Source organism: Balaenoptera physalus (genome assembly GCF_965194825.1).
Source record: "Balaenoptera physalus genome assembly, chromosome: 5".
Taxonomy (NCBI): Eukaryota; Metazoa; Chordata; class Mammalia; order Artiodactyla; family Balaenopteridae; genus Balaenoptera; species Balaenoptera physalus.
The window spans coordinates 147,161,666-147,175,793 of record NC_138884.1 but is presented as its reverse complement, the minus strand read 5'-3'; the positions used below and the strand labels follow the sequence as shown (position 1 = coordinate 147,175,793).

General features: G+C 56.0%; 1 protein-coding gene across 5 annotated transcripts in view; it reads right to left on the bottom strand.

The window, feature by feature from the left end:
• Window positions 1-14,128, bottom strand: part of SORCS2 (sortilin related VPS10 domain containing receptor 2) — a 557,426-nt gene that overhangs the window by 16,911 nt on the left and 526,387 nt on the right. For all 5 annotated transcript variants that reach the window (XM_082462103.1, XM_082462100.1, XM_082462101.1 and 2 more), the window contains 4 exons: window positions 8,892-9,012; window positions 7,911-8,044; window positions 7,023-7,151; window positions 4,452-4,623 (listed from right to left, as the gene is read on the bottom strand). In XM_082462103.1, the coding sequence (XP_082318229.1) occupies window positions 4,452-4,623; window positions 7,023-7,151; window positions 7,911-8,044; window positions 8,892-9,012 (556 nt within the window). The remainder of the gene's footprint in view (window positions 1-4,451; window positions 4,624-7,022; window positions 7,152-7,910; window positions 8,045-8,891; window positions 9,013-14,128) is intronic.

Below are 14,128 nucleotides of genomic sequence, written 5' to 3'. Positions count from 1 at the left end.
AAGCAGGGTCATCACTAACTGTTTAGCAATCCTCTTATTTTACACCTGCCAAACCTGAAAACTTGATAGAATACTTTTAAGTAAGTTATGTTCATCTTTCTTCACAAATATGGTGTAATAGGTTGAATAGTGTCCATCCCTGCCCCCGCTCCAATTCAGTCCACTTGAAACCTCAGAATGTACCTTATTTGGAAATAGGGTGTTTGCAGATGTCATTAGTTAAGATGAGGTCACACCGGATTAGAACAGGACCTAAATCCAATGACTGGGGTCTTTATAAGAAAAAGGAAGGGGATTTGAGACACAGGGGAAGCCATGTGAAGACAGAGGCCGGAGGGAATGCGGCCACAGCCCGGGGATGCCTGGAGCCCCCAGAAGCTGCAGAGACAAGGAAAGGGCCTCCAGAGGGAGCCCAGCCCTGCTGACACTTTGATTTTGGACTTCTAGCCTCCAAACCTGTGAGAGGAGAAATGTGTGATGTTTCAAGCCACCCAGTTTGTGGCCACTGTTGTGATGGCCTCAGGGACCTTATACAGGTACGTTCTATTATCCCCATTTTATAGGTTGGAAGACTGAGGCTCTGTGAGCCCAGAACCCGCAGGCTGAGCCACGGGCCGGTGCTCTCATGGGGGCCAGGTGTCTCAAGTCCGATTTGTTCCGAGAGGGAGGGGTTTCCTGTATTGCATCCTGGGAGAGGAAGGTGCTTCTGGCTGAGTCGGGACCTGCGGCTTTGATGGGCAGGTGCCACCCCCTCCTGGGGACCCTGAGTCCTGCCTGCAAGCAACTAAGACGGGTGCAAGTTTAACTATTGAAACATTTCCTTGTTTAAAACACCTCGTCATAATCAGGAAAGTAATACGTGTCAATGTAGGACAAGGAGAGAATACAAAAGGCAAAGTGAAGGTGCTGAAGGAAAGGAAAAACGGTAACGTCACTGCAAAACCCGCCACCCACACCGTGGTGTTTCAGGCAGATGTGTGTGTGTGTGTGTGTTTATTACTGAGTGCTTCAAAAACACTCAGATGTTTCATGCTGAGCCAACTGCCAATTCACATGTAACTGTAACGGATAATACAGAGAGCCCCACGTCCCTGGTACCCAGTTCCCCATGTGCTAACATCCTGCAGAACATCAATATCACAAACAGGGAATCCACACTGATTCAGTCACCCCTGGGGTCCCTCCTGCTGCCCTTTCACAGTCATACCCGCCCCTTCCATCACATCCCTGACTCCATGGGATTAGAACCTGCTCTCCATTTCTATAACTTTGTCATTTTGAGAATGTTCTATAAATGAAATCAGAAAGTATGGAGTCATTGGGATTAGCTTTTGCATTCAGTATAGCTCTCCGGAGATTCACCCAGCTTGTGGTGTGTAGTCTGTTCCTTTTTATTTCGGAGTACCACCCACGGGATGGACGTGCCACCATCGTTATCCACTTGTCCATCCAGGACATCCGGTTGTCTGCAGATTCTGGCTGTTATGAATAAAGCTGCTGTGAACCTTGATGTATAGGTTTCCCTGTGAATGTAAGTCTTTATTTCTCAGGAGTGTAATAGCTGATTCCTATGGTAGCTGCATGTTTAGCTTTTAAAGAAACGACCAACTTTTCCGAAATGGCTATACATTTTACGTTCCCATCAGCCATGTAGGAGGGATCCAGTTTCTCTGCAGCCTCGCCTGCATTTGGTGGTGTCACTATTTTTTAGTTTAGCCATCCCCGTAGGTGTGCAGTGACACCTCTTTGAGGGTTTGATTTGCATTTCCCTGATGGCTAATTATGCTGAACATGGTTTCATGTGCTTATCTGCCATCTGTACACCCTCTTCAGGGAAATGTCTCTCCATGTCTTTTGCCCATTTTCTGACTGGATTGTCTTCTTACTGTTGAGTTCCGAGTGTTCTTCATGTATTCTGGGCACTAGTCCTTGTTGGATGTGGTTTGTAAATATTTTCTTCTGTGGCTGCCTTTTCATCTTCTTAGAGTCTGTCGCAGAGCAAAATGTCGCATTTTGACGAAGTCCAATTTATCAGATTTCCTTCATGGATGGGGCTTGTGGTGTCAAGTCTGAGAACTCTCTGCCTAGCCCTAGGTTCCGGCTATTTTCCTCTATCTTTTTTCTAAAAGGTTTATAGTTTTCCATTTTCCATTTAAGTCTGTGATCCACTTTGAGGTGATTCTGCAACAGGTGTGAGATTCATTTTTACCAGCTCTTCATGTGCTGAAGCCCATCCTCCCTCCACCGAGATGCTTTTGCTCCTGGGCCAAAATCAGCCAGGCCTGCTTGTGTGGGTCTGTTTCTGGGTTCTCCATCAGATTTATTTTCAGTGCTTAAATATTTACGGAACTTGGATCCCCCTAAATCCAGCGCTCTTTCCACACCTGGGTTGAGTGTGTGCGTCTGTGGTTGTGTTACAAATGTGAATGCGTGAACACGTATGTGTGTGTGTGAGTGTCCGTGTGTGTGAGAACGAGTGTGCAACAGTGTGTGTACCCACCCCAACCCTGCACCCACTCCTTCCCAAGGCTCCGACAGGGGAGGCAGCGGCGTGTACTGGACTCTCTCTCCCAAGAGCATCTTTCTGTTGCCCCCTCACCTCCGCCTGCTGCAGTCGAGAGTGCCAGCCCACCGGGGCGGTGGGCTGCCAGGCGTACCCTGTCCTGGCTCTGGATGGAGCACTGCAGGTGTGACTTAGCTTCTGGGACTCCAGGCTCTAGGGGGCAGCAGGCGGCCGTTTTTCTTGCAAATCTGTCTCGGAGCTCCGGGCGGCAGCTGGGTCCCCTCTGAGGGTCCGGGTGGTCCCAAGCTGGGCAGGGGGCTGCATCCTCCTCTGCTGTGAACAGGGTCCCCCACCACCCCAGGGCTGCCCGAGGCTGAAGCGTGACTCTCAGGCTCAGTCACCACGGGGACGGGGACAGGCGGGAAGGGGAGGCCACCCCAGGATCAGCTCATTTCTGGGGGCCGTGAACCAGGCGCTGTCCACACGGAGCCCCAGGCCTGAACCCAACGCCAGCTCTGTCACTGTTACTGTGTGGCCTCAGGTGAGTGGCTGCACCTGTCTGAGGCTGGGTGTCCCCAGCTACAAAGCCGGCTGATGGGAGCACAGCCCTTAGACACGGGGAGGGATGACACACGGGTGCCCACGAGTACAGCTCTTTGCTCTGGACCAGAGCCCCCGCTTCCAACATCAAAGACCTCCGTCAGCATCACCCTGCCCCACCTGGGCACATTTTGAAGGACATCTTCTAAACGAAGCACATGCAGTTACAAAGCCCCACTCATTTCACGCTGCATATTTGTTAACCGAAGACCCAAATGCGCAAGAGAGCCATGCGCCTGGGAGAGGCTGGGACCCTGGGGGTGGGAACAGGGGGTTCTGACCTCCCCTTTGTGCTTTTCTGTCATTTTGAATTTCCTGCACGTTTGTAAGTTTTTCTAATTTCTGCTTTTGAACGTTCTACAATGAGCATTTGTTACTTCTATAATCAGAAAAATAAGCATGCTGCATATTAGTTTAAATAGACTAGAAGGAAATAAAAAAATTAACAGTGATTACCTTGGGAGAACAGGATTTTTGGTGATATATTCTTATGTTTTTAATGTGGTTTTCCAACGTTCTACAATGAGTATATACTGTTTTTAAAATCAGAAAGAAATGTAACACTTGTACTAAAGAAAAAAAAAGAAAGACAAGGAGACGGGGAGGAAATTTATATATTTATATATAGGTATGTGTATATATATATATTTGTGTGTACGTATATATGTGTATATATATATATATATATATATATACAGACACACAAAATATTTCTATATCCATCCATCTGTATTTGTATCTATGTCTCTCCATTATCTATCAATCTATCATCTATCTATATCTGCTCATCATCGATATCTATCTCTCCATTTACCTATCCATCTATCTATCATCTATTACGGAATTTGTCTTTGGCTATGAGATTATAAGTAACGGTGGGTTTTTTTTTTTTTTTGGTTTGCATCATCGCATTTATTTATTCATTTATTTTTACAGGTTTTTTTTTAAACTTCCTGCTTTTCTTATGATTCCAAAATTAACTAACTCAGTATAATGAGAGGTTCAAAAAGTTTTACGGCCGCCCACAGGAAGGCAGAAATCTGACGTCACCGCGCGGTGAACACACACACACACACAGATGTTTGAAGCCACGCCCCCCGGGCCTGTGCCTGCTGCACGCGGCTCCGTTCCCTCCGTGCCTCCGCCCTCTCGTCCGAGTTTTCTGTTTCATCGTTTCAGTGCTGGTCTGGACCTGGGAAGGGGCCCCCGGCCCATGGGAAGGGGCCCCCGGCCCACTCTCCCCTCCCGCCATTCGGGAACCGCTGGTCCAAAGACGCTGCCCTAACCGACGTGGAGGGGAGAGAGCGCCGCCCGGCGCCCCGTGTGCCCGGTTGCAGCGGCCTCTCACCTGTTCCTGCCGCACCACGAACAGCACGTCCTCCCCCGGCCGCACGGCCACCGCCTCGCCGCGGATGCTGACGTGCAGGCCCCGCGGCGGCAGGAGGGGGCACTGCAGCTGCGCCGGGCTCTGCCGCGGGTCCACGCCACCCTCGCACACGTTGGACACCACCTTCCGGTACCTGCGGCCAGACAGCGAGTCAGACAGGTGGGGGTGGGGCGGGCCCTGCCGCCCGGCCGGACCTGCTCGGACCTGCTTGTCGCCGAGAGGTGGCTCTTGGCTTGGCGAACTCCATTCTTCAACTCCCTCCCTTTCCCCGACTCCACCTGTTTGCTATTTCTGCCCCATTTTGGAGATGGGAAAACTGAGGCTCAGGGGAAGAAATGACCAGTAATGGCAGGATCTGCTTCCGTCACTGGATGTTTCCTTGGTCTGCTCGTATTCTTACAATAATGGTAACAGCTGTTGTTGCTGAGGGGAGGATTGAAGGAGTCAGTCTGAATTTCGTGGCTTTGCTGGGAAATACGGTCCTGGGAGGACAGAGTGCCCAGGAGGGGCCGGGCCTTACCGCTGATGCGCCACATGGCTGTGAGCAAACATGCTCCCAGGGGGCTCCTCTCCCTATGACGTCAAGAGAGCGGGACCAGATGACACCTGATTCACCAGCTCATTCACACAACACGAATTTACTGAGCATCTGCTACGTGCCGGGTGCTGGGGTACGAGGTCATCACTCACAGCCCTGCCCTTGCAGAGAGGACTGTCTAGTGAGGGAGGGAGCCCTCACCGAACCATTCCCCACATCAAGGCAACATCGCAACTGGGACAGGTGCTGGGGAGGCGCAGCACCTGGGAATCTGGTCCCTGAGAAAGGGGCTTTCAGCTAAGACCAGAAGGGTGACCAGGAGAGGGAAGAGCATCCTGGGCAGCGGGAACAGCATGTGCAAAGGCCCTGTGGTGGTGGGGGCGGAGCCAAAGCCCAGAGTGGGCAGCAGGTGTGGGATGAGAGTGGGGAGGGGCTGGTGGGCAGAGCCCAATGGGCTCTAGAACATTTAGGGGGCGACGGGAAAACCACTGCTCGGGTGGCATCTTCAGACTTGCCACTTGTGATGCTCCCTCGGGCGACACCGGGATTCTGGGTCTGCCAAAGTGCCTGGATCTGCCCACCTCCTGTGCCTGGTGCCCCGCCTGCCCTCACGGCTCTGCCGCTGAATGAACATTCAGAAGTTTATCATGCAAAGACGCATGTGATCAGTTTGGAAGAAAATACGCTCCCTACGAGCTACCCAGCCACAGCCCCTTGGCACCCAGAGTGTGCAGATGGTATGAAATGAAACCCTCTGCCCTTGATATGGGTCCTGGCTCTGCCATCTCAGACAAGAGTTCCTGTGTGCCAAGCCCTGGTGGGTGCCCTGGAGCAGCTGCTGTGGCTCCCTGAGGGAGGGAGGGATGGATGGACGATAGATGGATGATGGATGAACGGTTGGAGGGATGGGAGGATGGATGGGTGATGGGTGAGTGAGGGGAAGAATAAATAGATGGATGATTGGGTGGATGGATGGATAGATGGATGATGGATGGGTGGGTGGACGGATGAATGGATGATGGATGGATGGAGGAATAAACGGATAGCTGATTGGATGACTGGATGGATGGATGGATGATGGGATTTATGCCGCTGAGGTCCAAGACTGCTTTTCTGCTTCAGCTTCTTTTTTCTCAGGCTCTGCCCTGCCCCATCCCCAGGAGCAGTAATGAGGATTTTCTAATAAGTCCATAGGCGGTTTACTCCCTCTCAAAACTTCCCCAAAGGGAAGCAGAGACTTTTAGATAAAGCCTGTTTAGGGCCTCTGGAGCGGCAGGTTCACAGCCTTTACACACCTAACATTTTTATATGACGTTCATCCTTGACACGCAACATGGTCAGCCCCTGGTGGAGGAAAAGTGTCATAACGGCTCGCACCTGTGGAGCACTTAACCCTCACATACAGCGTGTGTCCACCACGCCACACACTGAGGGACCTACTATGTGTCGTGGAGCTTACCATCCAATCGGGGGGACGACTGGGTGAGTGTGACAATAACTGGGATATGCGCCCTCACAGGGTAAGCTCAGGGCCCAGGGTGAGTCAGGGAGGCCTTCCTGGAGGAGGCATCGTTCAAGCTGAGACCTAAAGGGAGTGTGAGCACCTCCGGCCCAGCTCAGGCCGGCCTCACTCAGTGTTGGTAAATGGGGAAGGGTCATCCCAGCACTGCAGGGGCTCAGAAGGACCAGGCGAGGGGTGTTACTTCTCTGGAAGGGCTCAGCCTCTGCAGCAGGTGTGAGCTACAAAGCCCTTGGACCTTCTCTGCCTGTTGTTCTCTGTTCGGAGCCAGATCAAGGCACTTGTTCTCCCTGACACTGACCCACATGGGCTCTGATTGGAGAGCCCCGAGGGGTCAGTGCCTGGGGTGACTCCCAGGAGCCCCGGCACACAGGCCATTCAGCCCTGACTTCTCTTTCCCTGACTCCATGCGGGGAGCCATGGGCACCAGGCAGGAAGGCAAGGGGCCACCCTGGTTCTGCCCCGTGCTACTCACCCGAGACTGCTGGTGTAGGTCTGGCCCAGGACACAGTCGTCTGGGGGGGACAGGGGGTTAAACCAGAAGTTGGCAAAGCACTTGTCAGCGTCGGACTCGGAGGAGGGGGTGCGCTCAAATCCGTAGTCACTGGGAGGAGGGAAAAACGGCCGTCAGGAGACAGCGTGGGTCAGGGGCCTCATGCTGAGGACGCAGAAGTGGATCCACAGGGCCCTGTCCCAGAGGGAAGACAGGACTGAAGGCCGACAGTTACGTTCCAGGTGAGAAGGGATGCAAAGGGGATTCTAGCAAACCACAGGAGAGCAGTGAGCCCAGCCTGGTTGTCCTGGAGGGCTGCCTGGAGGAGGTGGGCTGAATCTCAATGGAAGATCAAGAGGCAGTCGGGGAAGAGGGGGGGAAGGACACTGCAGGCAGGGACCGGCCCCTTCAACACGTGCAGGGAGACAGTGGGGAAGGTGGCTGACGGAGAGGGGTGAGGACGGCTGGGGAGGGAGGCAGGTTCCAGAGCTCGGACATCCTCCTGTGGGCAGCAGGCGGCCACGGGAGTCCTTGAGCGGAGGCAGGGGAGTGGTCAGGGGGCTTTCGGCAGAGCCTCTGGACAGAGGAGAACAGGCTGGGTGGTACAGCCGGCCCCCGGGATGCCCTCCGTGTTCCTCAGTTTGCCCTCCCACCTGTGAGCAGTGCCACGTGCACTGGTTTTGGAACGAGGCCCATGAGTTCTTTAATGCGGGCTGGACCCAGTGGCTGGGTCCTAAGGCACAGAGTAAGGGGGAAGTGACGGAGTGTGACTCCTGAGACCTCCCCGGCATCACCTGCGGGGACAGCGGCTGCCGGGTCACCAGGCTACTCAGGCAGCCCCAGGGGCCCGTGGCAGAGGGGGACCCTCACCACAGGAAGTCCGCGTCGCGGCACTGGCACACGCGGGCCGTGAGCGCCGCCGTGAAGCTCCGACCCTTGACGCACCAGGACGTAGGCTTCCTCCTCCGGAAACTCCTCTGCTGGCCCAGGACGCAGCGGTCGCCCTGTGCAGGAAGGCCAGGGTGAGGGGCCACTCTGCATCGGCTCCCACCCCTCCCGCTGCCGGTTCCTCACTCGCCGGCCGGGAAACCAGGGCCCGGGGGAGGGGTGTGCCTGCCTGAGGCCAGCCTAGGGCAGCCTGGCTCCCATCCCACCCGCCCTGGCATTCACTGAGCTCCCACTGTGTACAGGCTCCGTCTGGGCCCTGAGGGGTGGCAGGGCTGCTGGAAGAGGCCCCTTGCATTCACTCCTCAGGCCTGACGGTGCCAGGTGGGCCCTGTGCAGCTGGGGTGAGCCGCGGCCTCCAGGACACACAGTAGGTCCTCAGCCAATGATCAGAAGAGGCCACACCTGTGTGAACGGGAGCCGTGGTGCAGGGTCCCCCCAGCAATTGCAGAGCCCCGCCTCGCTCTGAAATCCTGTCCTGTGGCCACACCACCTGCTCTGAACTGCACTGGGAGGCCACTGCGAGTCCTCGTTTATTCCTCTCCGTGTGAATATGACACACTTTGCTGTAGAGACATGTATGTGTTTGAGATTACGGGGTGGGGCTGCCCCAGACCCACTGGGGTGTTACCTAATATATGGTACACATGCCCTGTTACCGTCCCTCGATCTGAAAGCTCCTGGACCCCGAGCACGCCTGCCTCCAGGCTGGCTGGGGCCCTGTGCACCTGTTCCCCTGAGTGTGACTGCAGACTCTGGCCCAGGCAGCCCCAGGCCCCAGAGGGGGCCAGAGCACCCCGAAGGAGGGCTGGGCATCTGAGGGAGGCCCTCGGTCCCGCAGGACGGGGACTGTCTGGCGGAGGGGGCCCTGCGTGGTGCCCACCCCCAGCCTGCGGCCAGGCCCACCTGCAGGTTGGTGAGGTCCCAGGAGCTGTAGTCTTCCTCGCTGCACTGCCTGGAGAACCAGGGCCGGAAGTCCACCTTGACCAGCTCCCAGTCCGAGCGGAAGCTGATGTGGCCGAAGACGCTGGTGGGGGGGGGCGGGGGGAGGGGCGGGAAACCACCTTAGTCTGGCTTGTCCCCCAGGCGCCCACCGCTTCCCCTGCGGGCCTCTGTTCCCACCTGCGCAGCGGGCCCCGCGGTCCCTCCCCTGCCCCCGCTGGGCTGCCCTGGGACCAGGCACCTGCCCTGGGCCCGGCTGGCCACGAGCATTTGGGCGTCGGCGTTAGTATTCCCACAGTCCTCACACGTAATCTATGGCTCGTTGATGGCCTTGGTGGGGGTCACCCCACCTGGCCCCCCGATGGACGAGGAAGCCGGCACGGTAGCGTCAGGAGCCTGGACCCTCCCACAGCCCCCATGCTAGTCCCTGCAGAATTGTTTTGCAGAATGATTCGTGGTCAGGTGTCTGCGTCCTGTGCTCTCTGGCTTCTCCTCGCCTTTCTTCCCAGCTGACCACTCCAGGAGGCCTGCGCTGCAGAAAGCCAGCTCCGCCTAGCTGGGCCACAGCCTTTTCACCCCAAGCAGAACCGACAATCCAAAGAGAAGTAACGAGTCATCACACCGGCTCAGAGCGGCGGGGTGGAAAGGATCTCAGTGTGGTCCTTGCTGCGTGGCCCCGGCCTCGGTGGGTGGAAGAAGCAGGGGACAGAGCACCATGGGGGCTCTGCAAAGGCCAGTCCTCTACGGAGCACGGGCAGTGTGCTGGGAGCCCCGTGTAGGCTATCTGGTCTAATCCTCACCACAGCCCACTCTACAGAAAGGAAAACTGAGGCACAGAGAGGTTGAGTAACTTGCTCAAGGTCACACAGCTTGTTTGTGCCATTTCTTCTCCCTCAGCAGGCATTTGTTGAGTTGCCTACCAGATGCCTCGCTCTCTGGGAAGGCTGCTGCTGAAGGGATTTCCACCTGATCCTCCCAACACCTCACACGTGGGCTCCAAATACCACCACAGAAGAGGGGACCAGTCTGTACTTCTCTGGTCCTTCTCTAGTCCACACTATAGTACCCAGGCCATATTATCAGAGGTCAAGCATCTGGCTGGAAGAGGTGAAGCACCACTCTGGTCTTGGTCCCCTTCCGTGCACACCGACAGGAGCCGGATACTCGGGGGAAGCCAGTCATGGTCTGAAAGGGTGCAAACCCCGTTCTAGGCGAATAGTTGGGAAGGCTCTTGGAGTGTTTTCTGGGGGATATGATGGCTGGCTCTGAATGTCTGAGGCTGACATTTGAAGAGGAGTTTTGGAGTTTTGGCTCCATAGGGCACCTCTGAGCCAGGAAGGCCTGGGCTGATACCCATTTACTATGTCTGTGACCTTGGGCAGGTCCATTCTTCTCTGTACCTCAGTTTCCTTGGCTTTAAAATGGGGACAATAACACTGGCCTTTCAGGATCGATGGTGGATTAGCAATGGTTTGTGTAGGATGCTTGGCACTTAGTAGGAGATTTATACACACATATGCACAACACACACTCACTTGTGCACATACACCCGTGCACACGCACATGCTCACACATTCTCACGTGCACACACATTACCTCTACTGCCCAGAACAGTCCCCCGAAGCAGATACCATGATCTTTATTTTACGGACAAGACCCCGAGCCTCTGCAGGGGCCTCCTCTGATCCTAGCAGCCCCGGAGCCTCCCTCCGTCTCGGCCTTGACCTGCCTTTGTGGCCCGCCTCTCCGTCCTCCCGTCCTGGGCTCTGAGATCACTCTCCCTCCCCGATCGCCGGCAGCCCTGGTGTCTGGAGACACCCTATGCTCCTCCTTCCAGCCCTGGCCTCTCGCCCGCTCGTGTTTGGTTGTGAATAATCCACTCTGCTTTTCTCCTGCTGAGGTGCAAGTCGGAGCCCCCGCTGCTGTCTCTCAGCCTGGGGCCTCTCCTGATGCTGATGGACGTGGCCCAGCAAGGACCGAACGGCCCGCTTCTCCTCCGCCGGGTCCAGCTGCGCCCGCAGGTGCTGTTTCCGATGGCGAGGTCGTAGGAGGCCCGGATGGTGGTGACCGTGGCCGTGAAGGTGTCTTGCTGGTCCTCTGTCCCGACTCCCATCCTGACACGGACAGCCCTCTCCCTGGGAGTGTCACCACGTGGGGATTTTCTTTGTCACAGTGTCCCCTTCTCCCAAGCAAAGCCTGCTGGGTTGGTTACTGAGAACAAGAGGGTCTTAGCTCCCTGAAGCGATGTCTCCAAGGGACAATTTCCAGGTCCTCACACAGCCTGAGCTGCGTCTCTTGCTCTTCTGGAAGCCACGTTATAATGGAGGTGACAACAGCAGGAACTGCTGGCCTGTACTCTGTACCTGCTACACGCTCAACCTTCCATCCTCTCCTCCTCACCAATCCCCTGCGGAACGTACTGTTAACATTCCCACCTTACGGACGAGGAGACTGAGGCCAGGGACCCCCTCAGGATGGCACGGCAGCGGCCCACCTCCCGGGGGAGCCAGGGTCGGTCCCCGGGTTGGCGACCACGGGGCTGGGATGCTTTGCCCGGGAAACACGCACTGGCGCGAGCATGACCACCGCGCAGTCTCCCAGGCGGGCAGCACAGGTGCCGCCGGGGAAGTTCCTGAAAAGAGGCTGGCTTGCTTGATCTAACTAATCCCCTCCGTGTCTTTGAAGTCCTGCCTTTTATGAAGCCCAAAAGCTCAGCTGATACTTTGAGAAATATCTGTCATCCAGCTGATTCTGAGTTTTAGGAAGGAGATGCCAGAGGGAGGCGATTTATTGTTTCACAATTCATAAGGAAAATGTGGCTCAGCCTCTGCAGGTTAAGGAGGAGCCCCACGCCCTTCAAAGAGCTCCCTCCCCTCCCCTAGTGCAGCCCGGGGAGGATCTGGGAGCCCCACTACCCCCCCCAGGGCCTGGGGGGCCCTCACCCCTCTGAGGCTGCACCGGTGGGGACGGGAGGGTAAGCAAGGGTGGTCCAAGCTGAGGGAAACATCCCCAAAGGTGACTACGGTCAGCTTGGACGTGACCTTTGGGCAGATTTGGATAAAGAATCATCTGGGGAAATGCTCTCAACTGTGCAGGAAATAGGACAGCGGGGGATAGAGAGAGAGAGGCAGAGAGACAGAGGATGGGCAAGGGAGGGAGAGACACAGAGACACAGAGAGGGAGAGAAGGAGGGAGACAGGAAGGGAAGGAGGGGGAGTGGAGAGGATGCTAGGTCTGGGTGGGAGCACTTCCAGCAGTCTGGAGAGATGCACCTTTATTCTAACATGCCAGTGTGTTCCCTCTTTCAGAGTTGGAATTATTTCTGTGTCAACTGGAATTTGAAAGTGGTCTGACGATGTGGCACAGTGAAGTAGGAGGCCTGTAGGAACAGTTCCGATGATTTTTCAAAAAAAACTTGAGGTTATAGCATCTGGCTCTGAATTCTGCCAAGAGTGTTCCAGGAATAAAATGCCCCATCTGTTGATGAGTGCTGAAAACCGGGCTGTTTCTGGGGCCAAACCCAGCACTGATGCGGTGACAAAGGGCTTGACGTCCTGAAGCTCCTAGGTCAATGCCCTGGGGTAGAAAGTGCTCCCATTTCTCAGCTGGGGAAGCTGAGGCCTCAGACCCAGCTGACTTGTTCAACCTCTGTAAAACCAGCACGGGCCAGACATCTCTCCCCTGGTGTTTCTGACGCTTCCCTCCTGCTCTGTGGACTCGGGTCCTGGAAAACTGGTCAACCAGCAGAGGGTCCAGGCTGAGCCCGGCCGCCACACCACAGAGAGCCCTGCATCGGCCCAGGCTGGAGTCTTCCTCCCGCCCCTGCCCACCCCAGACCGAAGCCTCCAAGAGCACGAGGGGAGCATAAATGTGTGACGTCCTGAAGGATTTAGCTCATTCCAGGGCCAGGGAGGAGAGGAACTAGGTGTCCAGGGAGAAGCGCAAGTGGGGCGTTTAGGGAATTAGAAAGGTGCTGATTCCTGACCCAGTTTTTGTAGGACAGCCTCTGGGTCCCCCTTCCAGCTCTGGCTCCCCAGGAACCATGCAGAGTTGATGCGAGAGGTCCCCCTTTCCCACCACTCCCTCGGTGCAGAATTATTGAGATTTTTAGCACTTCTAGAAGAAGGGGGAATAAATCCTCCCTGGAGATTTCCTATGAGAATAAAATGAGATAACGTAAAAAAAGATGGACCCATAACGTATAGTATGTGCTCAATAAAGCTTCATTGCAGAACTTGTTGCAAGAGGCCATACTGGGAAAGATGTAGGGCGGATGCCAGGTTGCCTCAGTCCTGGTGGCAGGGGAGGCCCCCTGGAGGGGCCACTGAAGCCGGATTTAGGTCTGGCAGGAACTTAGATGGCTCTCCTGTCTCCAACGTCCTGAGAAAGGAGTCCGCACTACCGTTTCCACGTCCCTTTGCTCCATCTTCCGTTCCCAGAAGCCTGGGCGGTGGGCACACAGGCGGCCCGCGGTGGGGAGCTTACCAGAGCTGTGCTCCCAGCCCCCATCCCTGGCAGCCAGAGGAGCCTGGCACGGGGGCGTTCACATGAGCACCGCCAGGAGCCCCAGGGCAGAGGCGGGCCTGGAGGGGTAACGTCCACCCTGGGCCGTTTCCTTCCAGTTCAGGCCTCGCGCTGGGGGCCAGGCACCCCTGGGGGCTTATCCGAGTGGCCCCTCTGGGGCATTCAGAAGGGTGAGGGCCCGGATCTTCACAGGCCATGGGGAGCCGGCCGGGGCAGGGGCGTGAAAGCCATCGTGAGCTGGAAGGGCAGACAGGAGGGCATGAGCTGTTCTCTCACCAGGGACTCACTCCCAGGCAATGACTCCAGCTGGGCACACGGACCTGGGCATGCTCTCCAGGCCGAGCGGGCAGGGTGAGGGGTCCTGGCACCCGGCCACTCCGCTGGGAATGGACGGAACCGGCCTGTCTGCTCCAGAAGGGCTGAGCCAGAGCTGGGGCACAGTTCAAATCCTCACGTGGAAAAGCATCAATCCTTCTGTGCCCACAGCTCGTTCTTGGGCCTGGGTCTCACTGGCCCAGTCCTGGTTCAAAGGTCAGCTGCTCCGAGACTCCTTGATCACCACCCACCTCAAAAGCGACCCTTCAGCCCCCAGCCCCTCGGCTGGCTGGCCCTGTTATATCAGCATCTTTCACGTTATCGAGGAACCATGTCACTCTTGGTTATATTTGATCTGTCTG